This window comes from Ciconia boyciana, chromosome 20, assembly GCF_034638445.1.
Source record: "Ciconia boyciana chromosome 20, ASM3463844v1, whole genome shotgun sequence".
NCBI classification, from domain to species: Eukaryota; Metazoa; Chordata; class Aves; order Ciconiiformes; family Ciconiidae; genus Ciconia; species Ciconia boyciana.
This window is the reverse complement of record NC_132953.1, coordinates 3,330,147-3,354,430: the sequence shown is the minus strand read 5'-3', so window position 1 is coordinate 3,354,430 and position 24,284 is coordinate 3,330,147. Positions and strand designations below refer to the sequence as shown.

At 55.1% G+C, this 24,284-nt stretch overlaps 2 protein-coding genes across 2 annotated transcripts in view; both read left to right on the top strand.

Annotated features, from left to right (window-relative positions):
• Positions 1-8,160, top strand: part of IGSF9B (immunoglobulin superfamily member 9B) — a 40,156-nt gene extending 31,996 nt beyond the window's left edge. Inside the window, exons 21-22 of the mRNA XM_072884845.1 lie at positions 7,390-7,511; positions 7,928-8,160. Of these exons, the coding sequence (XP_072740946.1) occupies positions 7,390-7,511; positions 7,928-8,151 (346 nt within the window). The 3' untranslated portion in view covers positions 8,152-8,160. The remainder of the gene's footprint in view (positions 1-7,389; positions 7,512-7,927) is intronic.
• An 11,679-nt stretch (positions 8,161-19,839) lies between these two features.
• SPATA19 (spermatogenesis associated 19) lies at positions 19,840-21,290 on the top strand. Its single transcript, XM_072884844.1, has 6 exons — positions 19,840-19,911; positions 20,025-20,081; positions 20,246-20,422; positions 20,620-20,711; positions 20,834-20,911; positions 21,185-21,290. The coding sequence occupies exons 1-6, from the start codon at positions 19,840-19,842 to the stop codon at positions 21,288-21,290; spliced, it is 582 nt and encodes a 193-aa protein (XP_072740945.1).
• Positions 21,291-24,284: the final 2,994 nt, after the last annotated feature.

Below are 24,284 nucleotides of genomic sequence, written 5' to 3'. Positions count from 1 at the left end.
GGAAAACACAGCTACAGAGCGATGCAATTAAGCAGGTAGACGTAGGTCTACGTGTCCTAGCCAGGCCACCCCGAGGAGAACCCAGCTCCAGGAGAGATCCGTGTTAGAGCAGCACCGTTGTCCGTGCTTTTACGCAGTGTATCCATTCGCTTTGTTGATTATTGTTTTTTTTTTCTTCTTTTCCTTTCTCTTCTGTTTCTTTCCCCCTTTCTTCTCCAGCCTCGTTTCGTTTGTGTTTCAGTTTGGTTTCTTTCCCTCCTTTTCCTTTGGAGTTGTTGACGTGCTGATGTGTTGCGGAGCTCGGCTCCTTGCGGGTGTTGATAACTGCTTTGTTTTTGATTAATCTCAGCTATCTGGGCAGTGTTGTCGAGACAAGCTTCTCCTCAGCTCAATAGGTAAGGGTGATCCATGTCCGAAAGGATGGTGTGGGCGCTGTGGAGGGTGGCTGGGAGCGGGGCATGAGAGGGGACACGGAAGGGGCTTTACCAATACCATCTCTTCCTTTAAAGGGGAATAAGGAATCCGAAAACACTAGGAAACACCTCTGGACAAACAGTCTCTGTGGCTTTTGGGTTTCCCCTCCCAGCAGCACACCGCTGCTCCCCTGCCTTCGGGGAGGCAGCGAGGCTGGAGAGCCCAGTGGTGGCAGCCGTGTCTTCGTGTTGGGGTTTGGGATGAGCCAAGCCGCCGTCTCCCCATGGCCGCCCTTCCTTTCTTGGAGGACGGCGACATGTGGCACCCTTGGCCCCGGCAGGGCTTGCGTGGCACGAGGGCTGTGCGGTGGTAGGGAGGCGTGTGTTGAGGTGGGGTTGTCCCCACCGATCCAAACCAGGAGGAGCTCATGGCCACCCCCTGGAGCCCATTAAAACAGCCACCTCTGGAGCAACCAGCTGCAGGCAGCGCTCTTGGAGTGGGGCTCCAAAAATCAGTCTCCAGCTGCGGTCCAGGACATGGAGAATTTTGTTCCCATCAGTACCTGGATCTGTTTTCTTCTTCCCAAGTCTTCTCCATCATGAAAATGGGAGAAGTCTTTCTTTCAAGATGGACTGTATGGTTGGCAGCAGCGTCATTATAGTTTCAGGCTGCTGGTGAGGTGTTTTATTGTTCCTGTCACAAGTGCAGTCATCGTAAAAGCCCTCCCTCTCTGAAGTACTCCTTGGAGAAATCTTTAAGGCTTTTTCTGACCCAGCTGTAATTAAACAGCCCTAAGCAGATCTTGAAAGACTCTCCCAAGAAAATACCTCTCGGGCTGCCTTCATGGGCCCAGTTTCCTAGATGGCCATGGGCATCCCTGGAACTGGGACGGAGTAATTGGAAGGTGGTTTTCAGACCTTACAAGCAGAGAATGTCACTAAAACTGCTCAAGCCAGATGGGATAATAGTCATTCCCGACCCCAAGGAGTGGCAATGCTGACCCATTTGGCTGTCAGCTGGGCTGGTTATGGAAGGAGAGGTGGGATTGCAGATGGGACCGTTTCTAGGGCCTGGCCATGCCCAGGCTTCCTTAGGACAGGTCTGACAAAAACTTAAGCTTTGCTGCTTTGGATGGGAAGAGCGAAGGTCCTGGCTGATGGTCTCCTAACAGCCTGAGGAGCCTTGTAGGACTGGAAAAGAGCCTCACGAGAGAGAGATGAGATGCCTAGAGAAATCAGGTAGATGTTTCCAGAAGAGGGGAATTCCTCCAGCTGATATGGAGGGTTGTCCTTGGGTGGGAAAAGCAGGAGAGAGGAAGGAGTTTCAGGTCATGGCGGTAGGAGCAGGTATGGGATGGAGGAGCCATCCTCTTGGCATGGCAAAACCCCTCCAGTTTGAGCCTTGTAGCCTCCAAAGCTCTTAAGCGCTTGGCCACCTTCTTCTTCTGTTTTCCCCTGCTCATCCCAGAGCAGGGTGACCCATGAGGAACAAAGCTAGCAGGAAGCCTTGGTGAGATCTGGACTGTGCCAGACTTCTTGAGAAACGAGGAAGCCCTCAGCGAGGACATGGCTGTTTTCTCTATTCTTTTTCCATGGTGCTTCCCTGCTCCGGGAGCATTAGGGACACAAGTGAACATGGCTTTAGTGCAGCAGAGGTGAGTCCAGGCTCATGTCTGAGTTCAGTGTGGCTCTTGCACAGATCCTGGCTGGCTCCCGTCTCCAGTGCCGGGTGCCGTGGGCTGATGGGGTTTCAGGAGCAGGGTCACATTGCCCAGCAGGACGTTTGCTGAGGAGCAGCCGTGCGTCCTACTCCGAGATGCTGCCGGGGGTTGGAGTCGCAGGAGTGACTCCAGAGTCATTATCCCCAAAAAGGGGAAGCCAGAAGAATAAATCTCCCTTTAATAAGTGAGGAATCCTGTAAAGAGCCCAGCCAAGTAATTTCTTCATGATTTGGGGTCATAAAATTGTCAGTGCATGCGGAGCACAGGGATTTTATACCAGACCAGCCAGATTTCTGTACTGCAGTAATAAAAGCTGAGAGGAGGAGAGGGAGAGGCTGTTGGCGGGCTCGGTGGCAGCTGCAGCATGGTGGCTTTTGCTGGGTGAAGGTCGGGTAGTTTTTACCGATGGGCAAGGGATAAATAATGCCGTTACTGAGTCGGCACGAGCAGTTTTCCCATCTTCTCTTTGGATGCAGCGCATGGTGATGCATCTCCTAATGGGGAAGAGGGGGCTGTCGTCTCCCTGCAGAGGGAAACCCAAAAACCACAGACAAGGCACCAGGCCCCCGTGCCCCTCGGCACCGCAGCCTGCCCCAGGCGGCCGTCCCGGCCCCCCTTGCTGGGACAGTGCTGCTGATGCCGGGAGCTGGGGGCCTTGGCCGCAGCGTAGTGTTGAGTGATGAAGGGACGTCGGTGCCAGGCTTGCGGGAGGAGGAGCACCCCTCGCTCCCCGCTTGAAAGAAAACAGGTTCCCCTTTAAAGACTGTCCATGTGCTGATCCTCTGCATGTGTTTCATGCCTCCTCCCGCTTGGAGAAGTTGTGAGTCCGCTTGTCTGAGTGCGTTTTTCTTTTCTTTCTTAATTACTATTATTTTTTTTCTTTTCAGTCTCTTTAATTTACTTATATATTTTCTCACTCCTGTTTTTCATTTATCTTCCTCTCTCCCTCCCTTCCCCATGACTTTATCCCCTTCTTCCTCTCCAGTCCGGCCCCTTTTCCCTCGTCCTCTCTCCTCCCTGCTCCTCTCCCGTCAGCATGGTGAAGTTTGTTGTGTAGATGAGTTGTGGTGTCTGCAGACCTGTAGAAGGGACCCCCTTCTCTGGTGTGCTCCCCGCTGTGACCAGCCCCTTCCTCCTTCATTGCGGTGCCTTGGCAGCAGCAGCAGCTCTGGGACAAGGGGCCTTCACCGCCGTGTTTCTCTAGCACCTCTTGCGCTGAAGGATCTCAAGCGATGCACGATGGCATCCCAGGATGCAGGCAGCAGCCAGCACTGCCTCAGAGCAGAGGGGGAATTCCGACTTGCAGGACATCTCATGGGATCGTGCAGGACTTGAGCTTGAAATGGAGCCTCGTGTAGGCGAATTGAGCTCTCCATCTGAGTAGGATGAAGTGTTGAAGGACACAGTGGCTGAGACATGGTGGGCTCTGGTCCAAGTGGATGCTCTAACTGATCCAAGAGGATGTTCTAGCGTGTCCAAACTATTCCTGGATGGCACTGTCTTGACTCAAGGAGAGGAGGAGACAGGGAACATGTGCTGTGAGACCTCCATGAGTGAAATACATGTACTGTGCCCTTGAATCTCCCAGTCCTTTCCTTTACGTGGGTTCCCCCTTTTGGGTGGAAAAAGGTTAGTGATGCTTTCAGTGGGCCTTCGCCCTTACATCTTCGCTTCATACGTGGAAGGACGTTTGAAGAAGAGCAGCTGAGATGTCTGTTGGGTTGGATAGCTCTTCTCCCGTAGCTACCTCCTCCTGTCCCGGGGCTCTCTGAGGTCCCTCAGTACATTTGTGGCCTCTCCAGTACCTCTCTGTCCGTGCAGTTCAGACCCTTGCTCGTTCAGAAGGGTTGTCCTTTGAAGACTCAAGGAAGACTGCTGCACTGGGTGTTTGTGGTGTCTCACAAAAGGCTTGCGTCAGGAATTCATGTGTGCTTCTTGAAGCTCCTTTGCTTGGCTCTACACTGAAGTCTCTAGAAGAAGTTCGCCCACCTCCCTGAACCTCTTGGTGTTCAAGATATCTCTCATGCATGGGCAGCTGCCCAAAATGCTAACTATGGGGGCAGGAAGAGGCTTTTGGCTGAGCTTAAAATGAAAATTAATTTGAAAGAATCAGAGTCCTTTGCAGAAATAAAGGGTGGGTAGAGCAGATAAAATTTGGCTGGTGAGTAGCATCGTTTCGTCCTCCACTGTATCTCTTCCTTGCCAGAGGTCAGACAGTATTTATGGTGACACATGGGTTCAGTGCGCTTGCTGTTTATATTTGTGTGTATAAATACAAGTCCAATTACGGAGAACTAGTGGAAATGAGCTTCAGGCAATTTCCTCATAATCCCTTGCGTAAATCTGTCTAATTTTGTCAACGTGCCACAATAGCATCTTCTTAGAAGGAAAAAAGAATGGAAAGAGCAAGAGCCCTTTACAAGTTGAGCTTTAATAATATTAGCAAAGTTGTTTGGGCGGTGGGAAGAGGCGGTGGAAGACAGATGCCGATGGGCAGGATGGTGACAGGATTGCTGAGCTTGCCGGCGTCCAGGGCTTGGCACACGTGAGCTCCATGGGACATGGACTGGGATTGGCGTAGTCAAGGTTGCAATTAGCCAAGTGCCTACATGAATGCAACTATTGTGCAAATATTTGTGTTTGGTGGATATAAAATGGAAAAAGCCTGCTGTTGACCATTCGAGCAGGAATTACTGCAGGGAAGTCCCATGCTGTTGGCCCTTTGGGTCACTGTCGTCTTACTCTGAGCACAGGGTGCAGCCCGGCAGCTGTCGGCGTTGGTGCAGCTCAGCGTGTGGTGCTCCAACAGAGCTTGGGATGCTGCTGCTTGCGGCATCTCTCACGAGAGGCTGGTTGCACTTGGGAAGAAGGCATTTAAGCACAGCAGCTGTACAGGCTTTTAAACGTCTTCTTTCCTACAAGGGAAGGCTCTTACTTGGATCCAGCCAGCAGGACTACCAGCTTGTCTAATGAGGTGCTTCATCTTCGGCTGACGTGCTGCTCTGCTGGGAGCTGGAACAGAGGCTCTCCAGGAGCATCCACGCCTTGATGTCTCTGTTGCGATGGGAAACATGAAAAGGGACTTTTTTGTACCCCAGTCTTTGGGTTTCCATTGCATCTGCTGTGCCCCAGCTGCTTCATCAATTCACGCTGCGCTTTTCTTGGTGCTCTCCGATGTTGCTAGCAGAACGGAGAAGCTCTGCAGTCGCACATCTTCAAAAACAACCCCTTCCGCTCCCCATGGGGAAAAATCCCTTGGGAGCTCTTCGCCTGTGCCACTCCAGCTGAAGTATCACAGCTCTGGCAGCTGCTCGGCATCTCAGACGTAAAGCGTTGCTACCACGCCGTGCTCTCTGCAGCGGTGGCACACGTGGGGACATGCAGAGGAAAGCCTGCGGGGTGTCTTCAGTGCCGGAGCGGCTCCACCTGAAACCCAAAGGAGATGAGAAGCTCCAAACTCGCTGTGGGTGGATGTGCTCTTGTACCGCAGCCCCGGTGCGCTGGGGCTCTGTCCTCAAGCCCATGTGCTCGCCCGTTCCCTGCTGCTCCCGCCAGCACCGGCAGCATTTTTGCAACACAGGATGGGTCGCGTCTTACCGACAGACCAGGAACGAGGTGGATGAGTTCGGCCACAGCTTTTTGGTAACAAAGCAGGAGTCTGAAGGCACCGATGCTGCGTACTTGCAGCTGGCCGAGGTGGCTCCTCCACCTGCCCATCTTGCTGCCTTGTGCAGAGCCTGTGGCTTGCGGGGTTTGCTGAACCCTCTCCCGGTCACAGTTGCCTGAAGATGCAGGAGTTGCCCTCAATGCTGTCCTCTGCGTGGCTGTTCTAAAAAGGTTTGGTCGCTGACCTCCGGTGACCAAGTTGTGAGAGCAGAAGAGTGTCGTCTCCTCCTTTGAAGGGTAGGACAGGCTTGTTAGAGGCATGCGGGTTTAAATCCCCAGGCTTTTCTCTCCGGAGCCCGGCTTCGAGCATTGGCTTTATTGCAATGAAAGGCGCTTTGTGGATGCTTCCCCTGTCATCTCTGGGCACCTTGTGTGCAGGTTGCTCTGTGATGACTCGGGTTGATCCCAGGTCGTTACCTGTGGCCTCTGCTGCCTTGACTCAGCTTCTTCTGCGGCATTAGGTGTTGGTGCAACTTGGAGGGACGTGAAAGTAAAATGGAGAGGGGGAAGGAAATGGGAAAGCAGCAAGAGGGGGGGATGCTGTGATGAGTTATACATGAGAGCTGGACTGATGCTCTCCTAAAGAAAAGGTTTTCCTCTACTGCTCTGCTCTCCACAGCAGTCATACTGTCCAGTCCTTGGACAGGAAAAACAGGTACAGTGAAAGAAAATAGAGCAAAAAAAATCCCTTTGCAAAGCGGAGACCACTTAACCTTGAGCTTGTTCCTGTAGAAGAGTTACTCGGGGGCTAAAGCTGGAAAACTATCACAACTTCTGGCTCTCCTGCGGGAAATACCCCTTTGCAAATCCCCTCCTTGTCCCTCGCAACGAAACCTTGTCAGTGTTTCCATTTCAACGTCCTGTCCCGCAGAGCAAGAAAACCCAGCTCCCAGCCTCTCGGTGTGAAGGAGTAGACGCTCCTGTGCTGTTGTGTTTCTGTTGTCGCTTATAGCAGGGACCTGGGAACGAGGTACCGCTCCCGGCTGTGTCGGCGTGTGCCCTTCATGTCCCTGTCTGTCGTGTGGCCCCTGGTTTTTTTGGCTGTGGGAGCAGGGCCAAGCAGGATCCTGCCTCCCCGCTGTTTGTGGCGCCGGTGTTGTCCGCCCTGGATGGCTCATGGTGCCCGTCTCGGTGCTGCCGTGCCGCTTCTGCCTGTCTCTTCCTCTCTCTCCATCCCAAGGGGTTTCCCACCACTTCCCAGAAATGCCTTATCGGACATAGGATCTGCCCCGTCCTTTTTTGTTTAGCGGTGCTGGCATGGCAGGCAGGTGAGCTGGGGTGCCAGCGGCTCTCTTGAGGGGCCGGCGTTGGACGTGGCCAGCGGGACTGGCCGGGCTCGTGGCACCACTCAGCAAGGTGGAATAGACGTAGGGGGACGGCGGGGACCCTGTGGAGCGGCACTCGCAGGCGCCTTGCTTCCTCGCGCTCCGGCACGCCTGGCTGGCCCCGCTCCCTCGGCCCCGGGTTTCTCACCTTTTCCTTTTCCATGGCAGAGCTGGCTGGGGTCGACCGATCCCCCACCGGGGACGTCCGGAGGCCCGAGCGTGGCTGAGAGTTGCTGACAGTGCCTGTCTGCTTTTCATTCCTAGAAAACGTCCATCTCCGTCCGGGGACGCTGCTGCACCTGAGAGGCTTGAAGCTCTGAAATACCAGCGGATAAAGAAGCCCAAAAAGTCATCCAAGGGCTCCTCGAAATCCAGAAAACAATCCAGTGAGTGCAAGGATCCCGTGGTCCCCAACAGCATCCCCTCTGTCCCGCCGTGGGCAGAGCTCGGGCAGGTCCCTGCCGGCTCCAGCACCGGGGGGTCTCCGAGCCCGTGCCCGGATGCTGCCCTCACCCCCTGCCCCGAAGGGATGGCTGCTCACCTGCAGGCTGTCCCTCCCCTGCTCCCCCCCGCCTCCAAACTGAGTTCCCCTTCCATGTGTCTCCCATCTTCAGTGATTTCTTCTGGAATTTTAGTTTTGAGTGTTAATGTATTTGTCCTGATGCTCCCTCCTCACCAAGCAGCTGGGTTTGGGGCCAAACTTGCCATAACCTCCCTCTTAGGGCACGCAAAGCGCTCCGCCTGCTGCCGGCGCTGCTATAGCTGCCGGCTCTGGTTCCACCTGCCTTCTCTCCCCCCGCAGACGGCTCTGCCTCCCAGGTTCAGCACCTTCCCAGCTCTCAGGTACTGTGGCCTGACGAAGCTGTCTGCCTCCGCAAGAAGAAGAGACACCCTCGTCAGGACCCCTTCGCCCGCCTCTCGGCGCTGAAGGACGACCTCTGCCACCGGCAGCTCCCCGAAGACCAGACAGCCATTCTCAACAGCGTGGACCACGACGACACCGGCGGGCACGCCACGTTGCTTTAGCCTAGCGCCGGCCCAAGAAGGTTAAACAGGAGGGGGTGGAGGGTGCCGGCGTTGCGGCACAGGGGGACGGAGGCGGTGGGAGAAGGGGGGACACCCCCCACGCTGCTGCCTCTGCCGGGGGGTTCAGCAGCTCGTGGCGGGGACGAGCTGGGGGGACCCTGGGGCAGGTTGGGGGGGAAGGGGAGGATGCCTGGGGCTGGGCGCTCCTCAGATCCGCTTCTCCCCCCGCCCCGGACGGCTTCGGTGGGGTGGGAAGGGGGGCATTGCACCTCAGTTTCGGAAAAGATCTCTAGGCTTAAAAGGCATAGACGGAGCTTTTGACATCTGCTTCTGCAGCGCGCGTTTAGGGAGAAAGTGTGGAATTGAGCAGCTGGCCCTCAATCGCCGGAAGAAATTAAATGACACAGGGTGTAATTAATTGACAAGAAACTAACAACCCAGACGGGAACTGGTAATCCCATGAATCTGATTATGATAAAAACACGACCAAATAATCCCAGGAAAGCTGTAATTGTGAAAATCTCCCTGCCTTCCCCTTCCCAGCCTCCTCTTATGTGAAGATAACAGCGACAAAACCATCCATGACATCTTTCCTTACCTATCTCTGAAAGGGAAAACCAGAAAGACCCCGAGCCTTCGAATCTGTCTGAGATATGAGAAATCACCGTTTGTCTGTGCAAATGCATTTGAACCTTGTTAACATGTACTCAACACTGTGTGAGCACGCAGGTATGGGACTGTTTTCATCCAGGGGTGTTTTCCCCCAAAGTACGGTGCGTGTCAGCTTTGATGAGGGTGGTTTTGATTAATTCTTCCTGACACTCCGTATATTGCTGGCAAATGTTCTTCAGTGCTGTGTAGTAATGTGATTTCTTACTGCAGTAACATTTGTAATCTTTATTCATAACTGCAAAACGGGGAGATGCCGCCGCAGGCGTGCGAGCGAAGGGGGTTTGGCTGTATGGTCCCAAAAGCCTCCGTCGGCAGATGCTGAGCCCAGACGAGAGCGGCTGGAAAATCCCCAGCTCTGCGGATGGAGATGGCTTCTCGGAGCGACCGCGCAAAGCTAAGCCCGGCGTTTCGCGTCAGCTTAAAATGCGTTGCTGCTGGTTTCACTGTTTTTCCCCCTTCTTTCTCCTGCTCCAGTCCGGCTGTGTAGGCTGTGGCACCCACTGGGGTTGTGTCCCTCCCTTTGCCCCATCCGAGGAGACCCGCTGTTCCCCTCGGAAACGCTGTTCTAACTCTTCACCAGAATGTATTTCCTCTTCAAAATACTTAAAGTAGGTTTGGCAGCTGGTGGTTTTCTGGGTTGCATAGGCCTTCTTTTTAGCAGGAAGGGTGTAGCCCGGCCCAGCTGGGCTCGCTTTCCTGCTCTGCCTCCACTCTCTGACGGCGTGGCCTTGGGCAAGTCACTCAACCTTTCTGTGCCTCAGTTCTCCCATCTGTAAAATGGGGATAAGTCATATTTGAGCACTTTGGACAAGCACTTGGTCGCCTACAGACTGCAAGTGCTACGTAAATGCTGAGTGCTAATACCAAGTGATCCCTACCTTTAAAATATTTAGAGATATTTTTTTTTGAAGTGGTAAAATCAACCACTGCATCCAGGTTTGCACACTTCTTCCTCTGCGGTAAAGTGCTAAACCCTCCAGCCTGCCTGGGAATAAAATACCGAGTGTTTCATGTGGATATTCTTGCTTTGAGTGGATTCAGGCTGTAGAAGAAGCATCAGGAGAATCGAAGAGCCTGTAGGCATGTTTTTTGCCCCAGGCTCTCCATTTGCATATGAAACTTTTGTTTATTCCCAGGTAGAATTGCCAAGAGATTCTCCGCAATCTCGCCTTTAATTCTGCTTTGCCTTGGTTATTGCTCTTGCTGCTGGTTGAACCTTGAAGGGCTTAGATGTTTGGAGAAAGACGTGAGCTCTCGGCCAGGCGGTCAGGATATGGCACTCCGACCACGCCACGCTCCCCAGGAGCTTTTAGGCAGGAGCCTGTTTATCGCCCTGCCTACAAATACCTGGTTTTAGAGGTTGTGCTTCCTCTCCCAGCAGGATGCTCGGAAACCCGCAGCCATGAAAAGCAGAGCACCGCGTCTTTTCCAGTCTCGAAGCCCTGACTTAGGTTTGAACCACTTGACAATGTATCCTCTGAATCGATAACGAGATATTTCTGAGCTTTAACAACTTCGTGTAGGTGGTCTTCAAACCGTGAGCAGGTTTGTCTCGGGAAGGAGGGAGGGTCTTGTAGAAACGCCCTTCTCTTTCCAGCCTGCACCAGGGCTTTTTATTGAGTACGTGACGAGTGACCCGATGTAAGACCCTCAACTATCAGAGTGAGAATTCAACTTTGCTAACAGTATGACTGCGAATTTCTTTTATTTGAGTGTGTTTTAGGGATTTCCCTAGAATCCGCTCGGATCTGAATTGATTTAATGCCATTCGCCCGCTCGGCAGCGGGGAAAACTCTGCCTGGCTAACTTCAGCTCGCCGGTAACTTCAGCGGTGCGGCATGCCGGCGGCAGCGGCTCTTGCCGTGCGGAGGCGAGCCGGGCTGTTCCCGACGGACAGGTGACAATTGGGGCCGGGGGATGCCCCGGCTGGGGGGAGGCGCAGAGGCTTTGTGCTGGCCGTGCCACGGCTGACTTGCTCTTCCTTTCGCTCTCGTTGCCTCGACCTCTCTAACAGAAGGTTGTGTTTTCATTTGAGTGCTTTCCAAACTATTTATGACGCCCGTTCATACGGGCAAGGCAGTGTCTTCAGGCTCTTGAGGTTGCTACCTTGGGACTGTGCCCCTGTCCCGTCTTAAGGAGCTCTAGAGGACTTGGAGTGCAGGGAAGGTTGACGGAGCGCGCTGGCTTGCTGGGGTCAGTCTTTTGAGAGTTGTTTTCCTTTTGCAGGTGTTTTGAGCCGCTGGGCCCCCTGCTTTTCATGGTCTTCGACCTTTAGAGGCTGGAGCTGCAGCCCTCTCTCTTTCAGCCGTGTACCTGCCACGCTGCTGGAGTGGGAAATCCCGCCCGGGCGCCTCGTGGAAGCGGCTCTTCCCTAAAACCATCCTTAACTCCTTTTCCCGCTAGACCGAGTTACCTTCCGATAGACTCGGGCTGTGCTTTGGCAGACGGGCTCACCTCTTGCTTTGGCAACCTCCTCGCTTCTCCCAGCCCTCTGGTTTCCATGCCCTTCAGGGGGTCGCTCCTCTCTCCTCCCGCGGACCTGGGACATCGAAGCTGTGTCAGACGATGCCATTTCATCCCTGTTTGAACTCCGTTTCGCTTTGGTGGTTTGCAAACACAGCTGCTGCTGCTTCATTTTTTTTTTTTCTTCTTCTTTCATGCTGCAAAATATATCTTGATTTTTTTGTCTTCCTGGGCCAAACTCTCTTATTTTGTAAGCTTGTCTGAGGTAGAAGGCTCTTGCTTTACCAGTAAGTGTACGATTCCTCCTTGCACGGTGCAAGCGTGATGCGTTTCATTAGCTCCCTTGGAAAATCCTGGGCCACGGTGAAAAAATGCCTCTGAATCACAAGAATATTTGTCTCTGGGCTCCGCCGAGGCGTCAGTGCCGTGGGCACCAGCCCAGCTTTGGCTGGTCCTTGCTGGTGCCTCTGTCTGCGAGGTGGCTGCGGTGGGGATGCTCCAGCGCCGTTTTTGCACCGCCGTGGGGGTTGCAGGATTCAGCCGCCCCGAGCCGGGGCAGGTAATGCTGAGAGGTAGGTACGGGGCGTTGCTGAGATCCCTCAGAAAGCGTGGGCGGTCATGGGGTGCCGTCCCTCGCACCATCGAACCCATGCCGTCCCATTGCAGGCAGGTGGTGGGGCAGGGAAAACACTTCGCCTGCTTTTCCAGCAGGAGCAGGAATCGGCCACATATTTTTAAGGTGACTTAGCCGTGCAAACCCACTGTGTTTTGTTTTTGCGATGTTGACGTGAAGGAAAATGCAAGTTTAGTGTAAGTGGGGGGAGAGAGGGAGCATTTAGGGCTCGCTTGTGGGGCCTTCTTTCTGTGCCTGCCGTTAACTGCATCCACAGGCACTTGGAGTGCGATGGGTTGGTAGGAAGGGGGGAGCTGGAGGGTCCCAGGCTCTCCTGCCAGCTCTGCCACAGACCTGTAGCGTGAACCTGGGCTGGAGCCCTCAGTGGAGGCTCCGGCATCCCCGGACCACCGGCACAGTTTGCGGTCTCGCCAGGTGCGTGCGTAGGTTCCCCCCGTGCGTAATGGTCCCCGTGAGCTGCCGGGGCGGTGGGAGCGTCTGTGCGAGCAGGCAATGCTGTTCGCAGGGCAGGATGCTCGCTGCTGCTGCTGTATGTTGGTCACTCGTGACCCGGAGGCTGCTTTCGGTCGCTGGTGGGCTCCAGGCTGTTGATCTGGCGTTCGTCTCCTTGTCGGCTGGTTCAGTGCCGCCCGCTTTGGGGGAAGGCTGGAGGTGATGGTGTTTGGCTATATAAATGTAAAGGGAATAACAATTTTGCTGTACCTACCTCCAGGGGTGTTGAGGGCTCAGGGTTTGTGCTGAGCAGCGCAAGCACGGTCCCGGCAGGGCTTAGTCACGTCTCGTGACATCCAGGCACAACACATGCATTTTAGGCTTACTGCTGCTCGTTATCTTGCAGTTTGCATTAGGACAAAATCTGCCTGGCATTTTGTTTTCTCCTCCTGCTTCAGGCAGTGATGTAGATTTGGGAGTTCTCCGAGTTTTGGGTTGGTTTCAGCTGTAGTTCTTGGCTGGGGGTATTTTTTGGCGAGGCTGGACCGGCTGCCTTCAGGGATTTCCACACGTCCCGCATGGGTTTGCTGCGACCCCAGGCTGGCAGAGTCAATCCTTTTTGTGGAAGGAAATCTTTTCAAGGAACTGAGTAAAATGCAATGTATATATAAGATATAAATACTTAGAGATGCATAGGACAAAGATAGGTATGCAGAAGTCCAGTAGATTTGCATGTCGGGGGTACGTTTATCTCTAGGGGAGAGTGTTTAGAGGTGGAGGGGGGGGATTGGGATGGGCAAAGCCGGGCAGGGGCTGGGAGCAGCTGGATCCCGGCGGGGATTTGGGAATGGCCAGGCACAGCTGCCCTGGGCTGGCGTGACCTGCACTGCATCCCTGCCGCACACAACCAGATCACTTTTTTTTAATTATTCCCCCCCCCCCCCTTTTTTTCTTTTGCTTTTTTCATTGTATGTGACTCACTGCTGGGCATGATATTGAGAAGCAGGAGTGACAGGTCCTCTCCTCTGCGTGTCCGACGCACGTGGGGCATGACATGGGAGAGAGACGTCACGTTGCCTCATCTCTGGTGCAATCGTTTAAAGAAAAAGCATCACCACGCAGAAACCCTTCTCTGAAGTCCCTCTAGATGCTGCTCTCCGGTTACTCATGTGAAAGCATTTTGCTTTGCATCTGTTCTTCCCAGAAAAGCATGAGTCAGAAGGGATGAGAGGGATACAGCTAAATTTGTCCCTTGGGCTGAGGAACGCGGTGCCGGCTGTGCCAGCCGGTCCCAGCAGTGGCTCCTCGGCAGGACAAGATGTTCTTCACAGTGTCTGGTTTTTTTTTTTAAATCTCATTAGCAGGACTTTTAGGGTCTGAAGCATAGAGTGGATTTGTTCACCAATGATGCCGGAGGCCATACCGGCGAAGTGTCTGATGGTTCCTGACACGGGGGTGGCCAAATTCAGGCTGGATGCCCGCTGCTCTCCGAGAGCCCATCCCTGTGCTGCCTGGGCACGAGGTAACCCTTAAAGAAAACAGGATGTTTACTCCCATTTCCCCCCTTCAGCTTAGGTTTGTGTGTTTTGTTTTTTTTTTTTTTTTCTGAATATCGTTACTCCTCTCTGCCTGTGTTTGCAGAGGAGGAGAGGCTGGGAAGTGCAATTTGTTCCTATTAGAGGTGACTGCTGAAATCTGGCGGGGAAGCACATGAGCCAAATACTGGAGGCTGAGGAAGCAGCGGTGGCATCTCTGACTTGGCAACGCCTGTGCCAGCAAAAGAAGAAACTTAGCGTTGAACTTAATTTCCATCAGTCTGTACGTCCCCGCCTTTCTGGGAAGGGGCTGGAGGTGGGAGCCTGTTCCCCTCCCCGGGTGCCGTGTTTCCCTGTTTTTCCCTATTTATACGTGCTTTGGCCCGGTTTGTGCTGTCTAAGCTGTCTGTTCCTCGTCGTTTGTGTGGCAGTAGGTGTCTTGCCCAGTGATGCTGGGTGACCTCAGGACATGTGCCGACGAGCATCCCCAATCCCCAGGGCTCTGGCTGTCTTTTGATACGTGCATGGGTGGACGAAGGACCGTACCTAGGGAGGGGGTGGGCAAGAGAAGCGGGGGGCAGATGGGCTGGTCCAGGCTGAGGGGGCTCGGATGTCGAAAGCATGCACTGTAGTGGTAGCTAAGGATTTTTATACTGGTTGCAGTGGGGCGGGACACACGGTATGGAGGGGCTGGCATCCCCTGGGGGAGGAGAATTTGCCCAGATTTTTGCTTTACCATCGAAATGACAATTTCTGTCCCAGAGGGGCTTTTATTCTTGTTCTCCTGAGGTTACAGGGGACTAAGAGGGCTGCAAAGGGGGGTGCCCGTCTTCCCGGGACAAGGCAGTCCTGTGGTCTGCAAGCTCCTCTGATTTCCATCCACTCCCCCCAGCACTTACATTAAAAAAAAAAAAAGACAAACAGAAGACTTGAGAAATGAGCCCCAGTATCTCTATCTAAAGAAATGATATTGGTGTATTGAAACTGCATTGTATATAAAATTAAACAAATATATATTTACTTTCTATTTTAGAAGGGGGGGAGAATAAATATTTAAAATAATTCCTTAGTAATAGGTGTCAGAAACTTCTGTGCAGCATGAGAGAGGCTGTCAGAGGTGGGGAGAGTCTGAGCAGCAGGAGCAGAGCGAGTATTTTTACATTATATTGCGCTTCGGCTTCTCTGCTTCTCCATCCACCTATAAATAGACAAAAATATATATACAAATATATATATAAAAAAATTATATATATCTAAGTCACATAGCTGTTTTATTTTTGTATCCATGCCTAGTGCTGTTTGAGCAATACGGTGGCAAGGGAAAGAGGAGGGCTGGGCAAGGCTGGGGTCTCGTGAGGCTCCGAGGGGGTCCGCTGGCTCCGGCTGCCATCCCGCCGCCGGCTCGGCGTTGCCGCTGTTTGCTGTCATGTTGCTGTTTCAATAGGGAAAAAAATGGAAAAGGGAAAAAGCCCGAGGACGAGGGGAGCCCGGGCACCCCGTTTGCTGCAAGCTTGCCTGGTGCTGTGGCGAGGCGGTGGTGTTTCCACCGAGGGCTCTGTCTTGCTTGGGTGTTTTCAGAGAAATAAAAGGAATTTCAGCTCCAAGGGCGCTATTTTCAGTGGGAAGGACGAGGCTGGTTGCAACCCGGTGGTGGTGGCACAGGACGGGGGGGACACTGCGGGGACAAACTCCCCACGCTGCTACCTCGCCGGGTGCTGTTGGCCACCCGTCCTCGCCGCCTTCGTAAATCCTGAGGTTGTTTGAAACCCTCGTATGGTTTATGGAGCCTCGCAGAGCCGCCTGGGTGGCCACGGTGGGGTCCCCCGGGTCCCCGCACCCGGCCAGAGCAGGGCACCCTCTCTGTAGGCCCATCAATACCTCTACAACAAATGAAAGATCTCCGACCATCAGGGTTTTACTGGTGTCGTGGAGGCTGCCGGTCCCTGGCTGGGCGCCGGGGTGGGATCTGGGGCTCTCCCTGCCCCGGTGAGTGAAACAGCATCGAGCCCCGGCTTGGTGGGCAGCAGGCGCGGTGGGGAAGGTGCCGGGGATGCTCGGGGCTTTTCCTGCACAGCAATACAGACCCGCCGTGCCCCCCTGCCCCCTTTCCCCGCGTACACGCAGGCGGAGAGGGGGAGAAGAGCCGATTTCGGGGCTGAGTGATGCCTGGGAGTGGAAAGCCATCCCCTCTGCCTTCCTCGGGGCAGGATTTGGGGATTGCCTTGGGGCAGTGGTGTACCAGGGGAGGCTGCTGCTCCCCTCGGGCCGGGTCCCACGGGGGACCCGGATGCTGGTTTTTGGGCTCGGATGTCCCTGCAGCGAGGCAGGGGACGGCGGTGCAGACCCCGGCTGCTCCCATGCCTGTGGGGCCGGACAGAGGTCCCTCACCGTTGTCACGACACATCCCCGACCGACTGAGGCATGAATGTAATGCCCAGGAGCTGGCCCCTCGCAGCGGCACCGTGTCCTCCGTAGGTGTCACCTGTATTTTCCATGATATTTCTGTCTTCTTTGTCGGGGTGGGTTGGGGGGGGATGTTTCTAATATCAGCCAAGATTTGTTCAGCACCAATTCTTGATATCGAAGCAAAGCATGTTTGATGGGACTAACTTGCATTTATTAGCGGTAAATACGTAAGTGAGTATTTTATATGTTAAAAAAAAAGAAAAAGGATGTGAGGAGAAAGAGAAGGGATGAGATTTCTCGCCGGTTGGTGTCTGGGCTGGGGGGCTGCGTTGCCCTCTGCCCCAGCCGGCGGGGCTTTGGGGTATTGCTGGGGGTGGGCTGGGGGGCGGGCAGCTTTCTCCTTTCCCCATCTCCCCTGGAATCACTTACAGAAAAAAACAGGAAAAAAAAAAAATGTTTACAAAGCACACTTTCCACAGTACCGTTAACCCTCTGGATGCCAAACAGACACATAAAGTGCCGCTCCTCCCCGGGCGCCGTGGGATGAAGGGGCGGTCCTGCTGACAGCATCGTCCTGCTTCCCTTGGTTTTATTTAATTTATTTGGTTTTTTTGTACACACAACCCGCTTCCTCCATCGCTGCAGCCACATGCATCTGGCGGGAGCTTGCTTTTGGGGGGGTATTTGCTTCCTGCCCCCTCCCAGGCTCTTCACGCTCGGCTGTTGGGAGCGGTGGGAAGAGCCGCACGGGAAAGCACCCATCTCCGCTCGGGGAGGTTTTGGCTCTGTGGGAGATGCTGGCACCCACTCCCTGCCCTCCCACATGCACTTTAAGGCCAAACTTCTCTCTTTTTTTTTTTTTTTTCTCCTCTCCGCGGGGCCAGCAAAGAGCAGGCAAGGGATGCTCCCGCGGCCCCGGGGGGATGCAGGACCTTCCGTACGGCTGTGCGGGCTCTGGTCCCTTTGCGTTTCCCTCATGGGAAGGCCCTATAGAAATCCTCCTGGAAACACCTACGTTGCTGTAGGTTTCTCGAGCCATCCTTTGGGCATTCGGAGGTCGCACCTGGGTGCCAGCTCCTGGGGTAGCATCCCTGGGTCCCCTGGGGTAGCATCCCTGGGTCCCCTGGGGTAGCATCCGTCGGTCCCCAAGGGAGCATCCCTGGGTCCCCTGGGGTAGCATCCCTGGCTCTCCTGGGGAGCCCAGACTTTTTAATTCCCTTTGATAGGTTTGTAGAGTCTCTGAACCCTCGTAGACCTCCATAGGTAGCTCTTGATTTAATTCCCTCCTAACTCCATAGTGTTTTCCCCTAAGGCAGGATTTTCTTCCGGACCCAACAGGTCTCTGGTTGCGTGGGACAACTTTTTCCTCTTTTTAAGAAGAATTTCTTGCCTATGGATATAAAGACTAGACCATTCAACCTCATTTCCATTTCTTGAATGTCGAGTATTACGATGTATAACACACGTTAGGGTGCTCTTTGGTGCTGTTTCAATGGTAACCAGTGGAACTGACTTTTTAAAATAACAATAACAATAAAGGAAACTGTAGTACCGCTGGTTCCATAATGTTTGTCATCGTGACTCTTTTTTTCTCTCTTTTTGTTGTTTTTTGGTTTTTTTTTTAATTTTTACTAAAAAGCAAGTAGCGATCAGCTGCCGAATCTCTGTGGTGTTGATTTTACTGACTTGTGCACTGCAAACCGTTGGCCGCTGCCTGGCTGGGCAGCGTGGGCGGCTGCTGCGAGCCGGGCGGGCTGTGTAACAGGTTAGTGGGAATTGGGTTCGAGTCACTTCGTTTCTAAATTGCACACAGCAAAAATAGCATTTGACGGGAGCCCAGACGGCAACTAGAGGGTTAATTTTTGAACTTCAGGTATGTTCCTCAAAAGAAGACAATAAAAAAAAAAATTAAAAAAAAGAGAAACAAACCACTATTTTTTCAGTAAGCTTTTTTTTTCTGTAAACGATTTACAAATAAATCTGACATGATGGTGCTGTACCAAAGCCTTATACGAAACTTATTCCGCGCTCTATATAATCTCTCTGTATCTGTATTGTTGCTCTTGGCCTCCGTGCTCTGAAGGCCGGTAAAATGCCAGCAGGAGGGACTGGCGGCGGCGTGCTCGGCATCGAGCATCGGCATCCCCGGGAACGGCCGGGCTCCTGCCCGGAGCTGGTCCGGGACCGCGGGGAGGGGAAGCCAAATTTCAGCATCGCTCCCCAGGCGTGCGATGAGGGGCACAAGTGGGGGTCCCTCACCCCAAACTCTCCTTCCGACTGGGTGCTAGCCTGCCCTCAGCAGGTAACCGAGACCTCGCCGGGAGTGCTGCCCGCTCCTCCCGGCTGCCCTCCCGGCCCCCCACTGCAGGCAGCGGCCAGGCAAACTCCGAGCTTGTCTCTAAGGGGATAACGACCCGCTGAGCCCCCTCAACCGGGGGGTTTTACATCTTCCAGCTCAGCCCGACCTCAGCAGTGCTTGGCCAAGGCAGACCTCTCCTGGCTCTCGCCCTGCGAGCCCTGTCCCTGCCCTTCCCCGTCCTCCCTGGGGACAGCCGGGAGCTGGGTCTGCTTTGGTAGCTCTAAGCAATAATCCCACTCTGCCAAGAAAGTTGGGTCCCTTTGGCTCTTGGACTGTTGTCAGTTAATGAGTTAAATGCTAATAAGCCAACAAAAATTGGAAGAAAGGAGAGTTTGAAGCCCTGCCTTACTGGGAGTAGCTGGTCCCTCGGTCTCTGCCTGTTGGGATTTTAAGGCCTGCTTGAGTACTTAACAATTTATTGCCGGTAACATTGCATGTTCATAGATTGACTTTTTGGTTTTTTTTATTTTAATGTACCCACTATAAGAAATTCTGGCAGTGTTGCAACGTTACGTACAACTAGCCATGCTGTAGGAGAATGATGGGTTTTGGAATTAACTTGCTCCTCGTATAACATTACCCTGCTTCAGAACTGTTTTGTATTTTGATATAAATAAACATTTGCTAAAAAAAAAAAAAAGACAACTTGTCGATGTCATTGATTTGGGCTGGGGGCTGTGGGGAGGAGGTGGGCTGCCCCAGGGATGTTTGCGGAGAGGATGCTCCTCCCTTGGGATGTGGGAAGACGCTGAGCTTTTCTTTGCCCTGAGCGTGCCATGGGGTGCAAGGGGGAGCACCCTTACATTGGGGTGCCCCAAGATATGTCCTCCCGTCAGGTCTCCTTGAGCTGTGCAGCCACATGGGGCTTCTTGCAGGGTCTCTCCTGCCTTCAGCAATACTTCTTGCTCTCTGCTGTTCCATTCAGCCGTGCTCGCAGGAGGGTTTACGAAAAAGCCTGCGTGAGCTGCACTCCACGTCCTCCTACCCTGTAGCCCAGTGCCGTGGTCTTGGCTCCTGTGGGTGCCCTGAATTGGGATTTGCTCCCTTTGGATTTGCTCCCTGCAGCTCCCTTGTCCCCGTTGCTCTGGGAGCCCTGTGCTGGGACACGGGTGCCACGGTGCCGGTTCCGTCTCTGACCCAATAATGTGCCAGGCTTGGGGCATTGGGGGTGCCACCGGGCACCCAGGATGATCATTTCCACGTGGCTGGCCTACATCATGGCACAGAAAGGCATTGGCTCTCCCTTCCCCCCCACCCTGGTAAGCGATGGGGCAGGGAAGGGGCTTGGCTGGTGGTGCCAGGGGCTTTGCGGCAGGTTTCGCCCCCAGGACACTGGCTGGGGCCGGGGGCTCAGTGGCTGCCTCTCTTCCAGGGTCTCCCTGCCGTGGAGGTGGGAACGGTCTCGCTGATGGAGCGGTGGCTGCATGAGGTGAGGCTGAGGCACGCGAATGCTGATGCTGGGGGAGCCCGGGATTTAAATCCAGGGAGGTTTTCCCAGGATTTCATGCCAAGGCAGGGCTGGGGGTCGCGATGCAATGCATGGTCCTCCTGCCGGGGTGCCTGCGGTTGATGGCGGCTTTGCTGCCTTTGCAGGTCGAAGACGGGACCTCCAGGTTCTTCAGGTGGACGCTGGCTGGCGTGGCAGCGCAGCGGGCAGAGTCTGCATCGGCTCCTCCGGCGTGCCTGGCGGCAAGCGGGCCGGACCCACAGGTTGGGATCCGTGGGCTGAGCGTGGCTGTGCCCCACGGCAGCGTCTGGGAGCTCGGCAAGGTGCAGCCGGGAGGTGCTGGGGATGGAGGGGGTCCTGGGGGGCTCCTTTGGGATTAAACACACCCTGGGATGAGAAACCTTCCCACTTGCACCCTCGGAGGCACCCAGCTTCAGCCACGAACATGAACAGGGTCTGTCCACCCCGTGGTTCCTCGTGCCAAGGCTCTGAACACCTCACCCCCCTCTGCTTTTGGCAGGATGATGTGGCTCTCATTGCGCGCCCACTGGGACGGTCACTCAGCCACTCCTTCCTGGAGGACAGGAGCACGATCCAGCTCCTGAGGCGGAGGTAAGGGCCCATGGTGCCCACCGGGACCGGCTGGGGATGGGGTGGGACGTGCCACTGTGCCGGGCTGGGGAGCTCGGCGGTGGCGGCTGCAGAGCCTGAGGGGACCGGCGTGGTTCTTGCAGCCAAAGCCGGGTCTGCTGTGGGCTGAGCATGTCAGAGGACGAGGCAGCACAGGAAGGGCTGGAGCAAATGGAAAAACGGTGAGTCCCGCCGGCACAGCCTTTGGGGGGCTGCCACGTTCCCCAGGGCTCCCCTCGCCCAGACACCCCATGTGCTCTGGCTTGCTGGCCCTCGGGCAGGTTGAAGCCCAGGCTCCCGTTCATGCTGCTCCTGGGAATTAAAGCCCACGGGCTTTAAACCCCCATCCCCTGCAAGGAGAAAGGGCTGGTTGATCCTGGTGGAAAGCCAGCCCTTTCGCCACCTGCCCTGGGCAAGGGGTTCCTGTGCACCCCCTTAACCTTGGCTTGCTGCAGCATGTCCCAGCTTGTGCTCCAAGCCAAGCCAGACACCATGCTGGACACCGAGATGGACACTGAGCTGGACACCGATGCCCACGTCCTGCTGTCAAGTGAGGACTAGGAGGTAAGAGAGCCTCAACCCCATCTGACGGGGTGAGGCTGGGCAGCAAGCCGGGTCCCTCGCTGTCTCCTTTGAGGCCAGGGATCCCACCCCATCCTCTGCCGTAGCTTCCCTTTCTCACCCCCCTCTTTTATCCAGGCTGACCCGCTCTCCACTCCCCTTTACCGGCCGCCTTTGAAGTGTTTTGCCACCTTTTTGGTGCTGATTCATCTGGAGGCAGCTCCCTTGCTAATAAAGTCTGTGTACACTGTTGGAGCGTGTGCCTCGTCCAGGACTGTGCGGTGTGTGGTGTGCGGTGTATGGTTTATGGTGTACAGTGTGCGGTGTGCAGTGTGCGGTGTATGGTGTACAGTGTATGGTGTATGGTGTAGTGTGCGGTGTATGGTTTATGGTGTACGGTGTGTGGAGTACGGTGTATGGTGTGTGGTGTACGGTGTATGGTGTACAGTGTATGGTTTATGGTGTATGGTGTGTGGTGTACGGTGTATGGTGTGCGGTGTATGGTGTATGGTGTACAGTGTATGGTGTACCGTGTACAGTGTGTGGTGTACAGTGTATGGTGTACGGTGTGCGGTGTATGGTTTATGGTGTACGGTGTGTGGTGTATGGTGTACAGTGTGCAGTGTACGGTGTATGGCGTACGGTGTATGGTGTACGATGTGCGGTGTATGCTGTACGGTGTATGCTGTACGGTGTATGCTGTACGGTGTACGGTGTGCGGTGCCGCACTGTCCCCAGCCTTGCCGGTGGCTGTGCCACGAGGTGGCGGTGCCGGCTCGGCAGCTCCCGGCTCGGAGGCAGGGAGAAGAGGCCTCCTCGACCACCTCCAGCATCTCAGCATCTGGGGATCCCCCTGTGGGGCTGGGAGGCAGGGGCTGCTTCTGTCCGTCTGTCTGTCCGCCCCCTTTCCCTTGAGCCACGCCTGCTGTCCCCCTGGTGCCGGGATCCCCGCTGGGTCCCCCCCAGCCTCTCTGCAATGATGGCTTTGCAGGGCTGGCTGCTCGGGGGGAAGGTGTGCTGCCCTCGCACCCCTCGGTGCGTTGGGGATGCAGCTCGGGGTGGTGCAGCATCTTTGGGTACCAGCTCCGGGCCTTCCCATTTAAACCCCCTCGATGAGCAGGGATGCAGAGGAAGGCCACTTCCACATCCCTTGCCGGCCACCTTTCTCCATGCACAGCTCCCCAAAACTAAGTGTGGAGGGCAGCTCCTTGCCTTTCCCGGCTTGCCCCAGGTATTCCCACGCGGACCCTGCACATCTCTGCTCCCCCGGTGCAGGGGCCATGGACCCTTCTGCCGTGGGTGTGTCGTGGTTTAGCCCCAGCCGGCAGCTCAGCCCCACGCAGCCGCTCGCTCCCTCCCCCCCGGTGGGATGGGGGAGAGAATCGGAAGAGCAAAAGTAAGAAAACTCACGGGTTGAGATAAAGACGGTTTAATAGGTAAAGCAAAAGCCGCGCACACAAGCAAAGCAAAGCAAGGAGTTCATTCACTGCTTCCCATGGGCAGGCGGGTGTTCAGCCATCTCCAGGAAAGCAGGGCTCCGTCACGCATAACGGTGACTTGGGAAGACAAACGCCATCACTCCGAACGTCTCCCCCTTCCTTCTTCTTCCCCAGCTCTATATGCTGAGCATGACGTCGTATGGTCTGGAATAGCCCTTTGGTCAGTTTGGATCAACTGTCCTGGCTGTGCCCCCTCCCAGCTTCTTCTGCACCTGGCAGAGCAGGGGAAGCTGAAAAGTCCTTGACGAGTGCAGCAACAACTAAAACATCTCTGTATTATCAACACTGTTTTCAGCACAAATCCCAAACATAGCCCCACACCAGCCACTATAAAGAAAATTAACTCTATCTCAGCTGAAACCAGGACAGGGTGCCACAACACCCTGCACCCCAGCAAGGGTGGGCAGAGCCCGGCTGCTGCCCCTCGCCAGCCTGCCCGGCCGGGCTGCTGGGGAGTTCTTAGGGTGCTCCACTCCAGCTGTGCTCCATGCTCGATGGAGCCCTGCGGGAAGGAGGGAGGGCGAGGTGGGGGGCCAGCCCCCCCCGCCCCGGCTGGATGCTCTGGTACAGGGGGAACTGATTCATGCTGCATTGGAGGGAAATGAGAGGGCAAATAGGAGCTTGTTGGGCTGTGACCGAGGCATTCGTGTAGCTAAATGATGCTGCAGGAGCTCATCAAGGGGTGTGTGGGTCACGGGCTGGATGGGCAGGGGATGAGGGATGCTCGCTGGGGTGGAGGAGAAGAGTGCTGGCGTGTGGGGCAGCCGTGAACCCCCGGCACCCTCGGCACCCCCGGCACCCCCAGCGTAGGTGGGCGGCTCAGCTGTGCCGATGGGGCTGGGGCGGGTGTCACACCGGTGTCCCTCAGCAGGGCTTTTAAGCCCCGCAGGGAGAGCTAGGACTTCTTGGGGGTGGTTTGGGCTCTCTCCAAGGGTGCAGGAGCTGAGAGGAAGACTTGGGCTGCAACCACCAACAAGCCAAGGCATTTCCAGCCTTCTGAATGTCCCCAGGGAAGAAATTCGTTTCACCTCCCATTCCCCGGAGCCAGGCAGCATCCTTCTCCTGTGGGGCTCCGGGTCTGGCCCCTGGCTCTTTCCCAGCCCTGGTGGGGGCCAAAGCTCTGCTGCCAGGGTGGGTGATGCTGGCAGGGAGAAAGGAGGTTGCAGCGAGGCGAGGGGATGTACCTCCCACCCCAGGGGGAAGCCCCATGCCCACCACAGGGAGGTCTGGCTGGAGGCACGGTTCCTGCCTATCAGTGAATTATTGATTGGAGTTACCGCTACGGCTCTGACAACACCATTACTGGCTTTGACTTCATGTTTAAATCATCACTCCAATAGCTCTGAAAGATGCAATCTTTTATTTAAAATGCACTCGGTGGCTCTTTCTGATCCCCTGGCTCGGATGTGCTGCTGGTGGGGGGCTGGGGAGGGGTAGCTTGGAGCAGCGCAGCAGGGGAGGGGAGGGAGTGATGGGTGCATGCCGTGGGAGCTTG

What these genes read in the sequence shown, in the direction of transcription:
- SPATA19 (XM_072884844.1), top strand. Translation starts at nt 19,840, where the DNA reads ATGATCATTTCCACGTGGCTGGCCTACATCATGGCACAGAAAGGCATT. An exon ending in GCGTCTGGGAGCTCGGCAAG is followed by an intron (nt 20,423 to 20,619) that starts GTGCAGCCGGGA and finishes TGCTTTTGGCAG; the next exon opens with GATGATGTGGCTCTCATTGC. An exon ending in ATCCAGCTCCTGAGGCGGAG is followed by an intron (nt 20,712 to 20,833) that starts GTAAGGGCCCAT and finishes TGGTTCTTGCAG; the next exon opens with CCAAAGCCGGGTCTGCTGTG.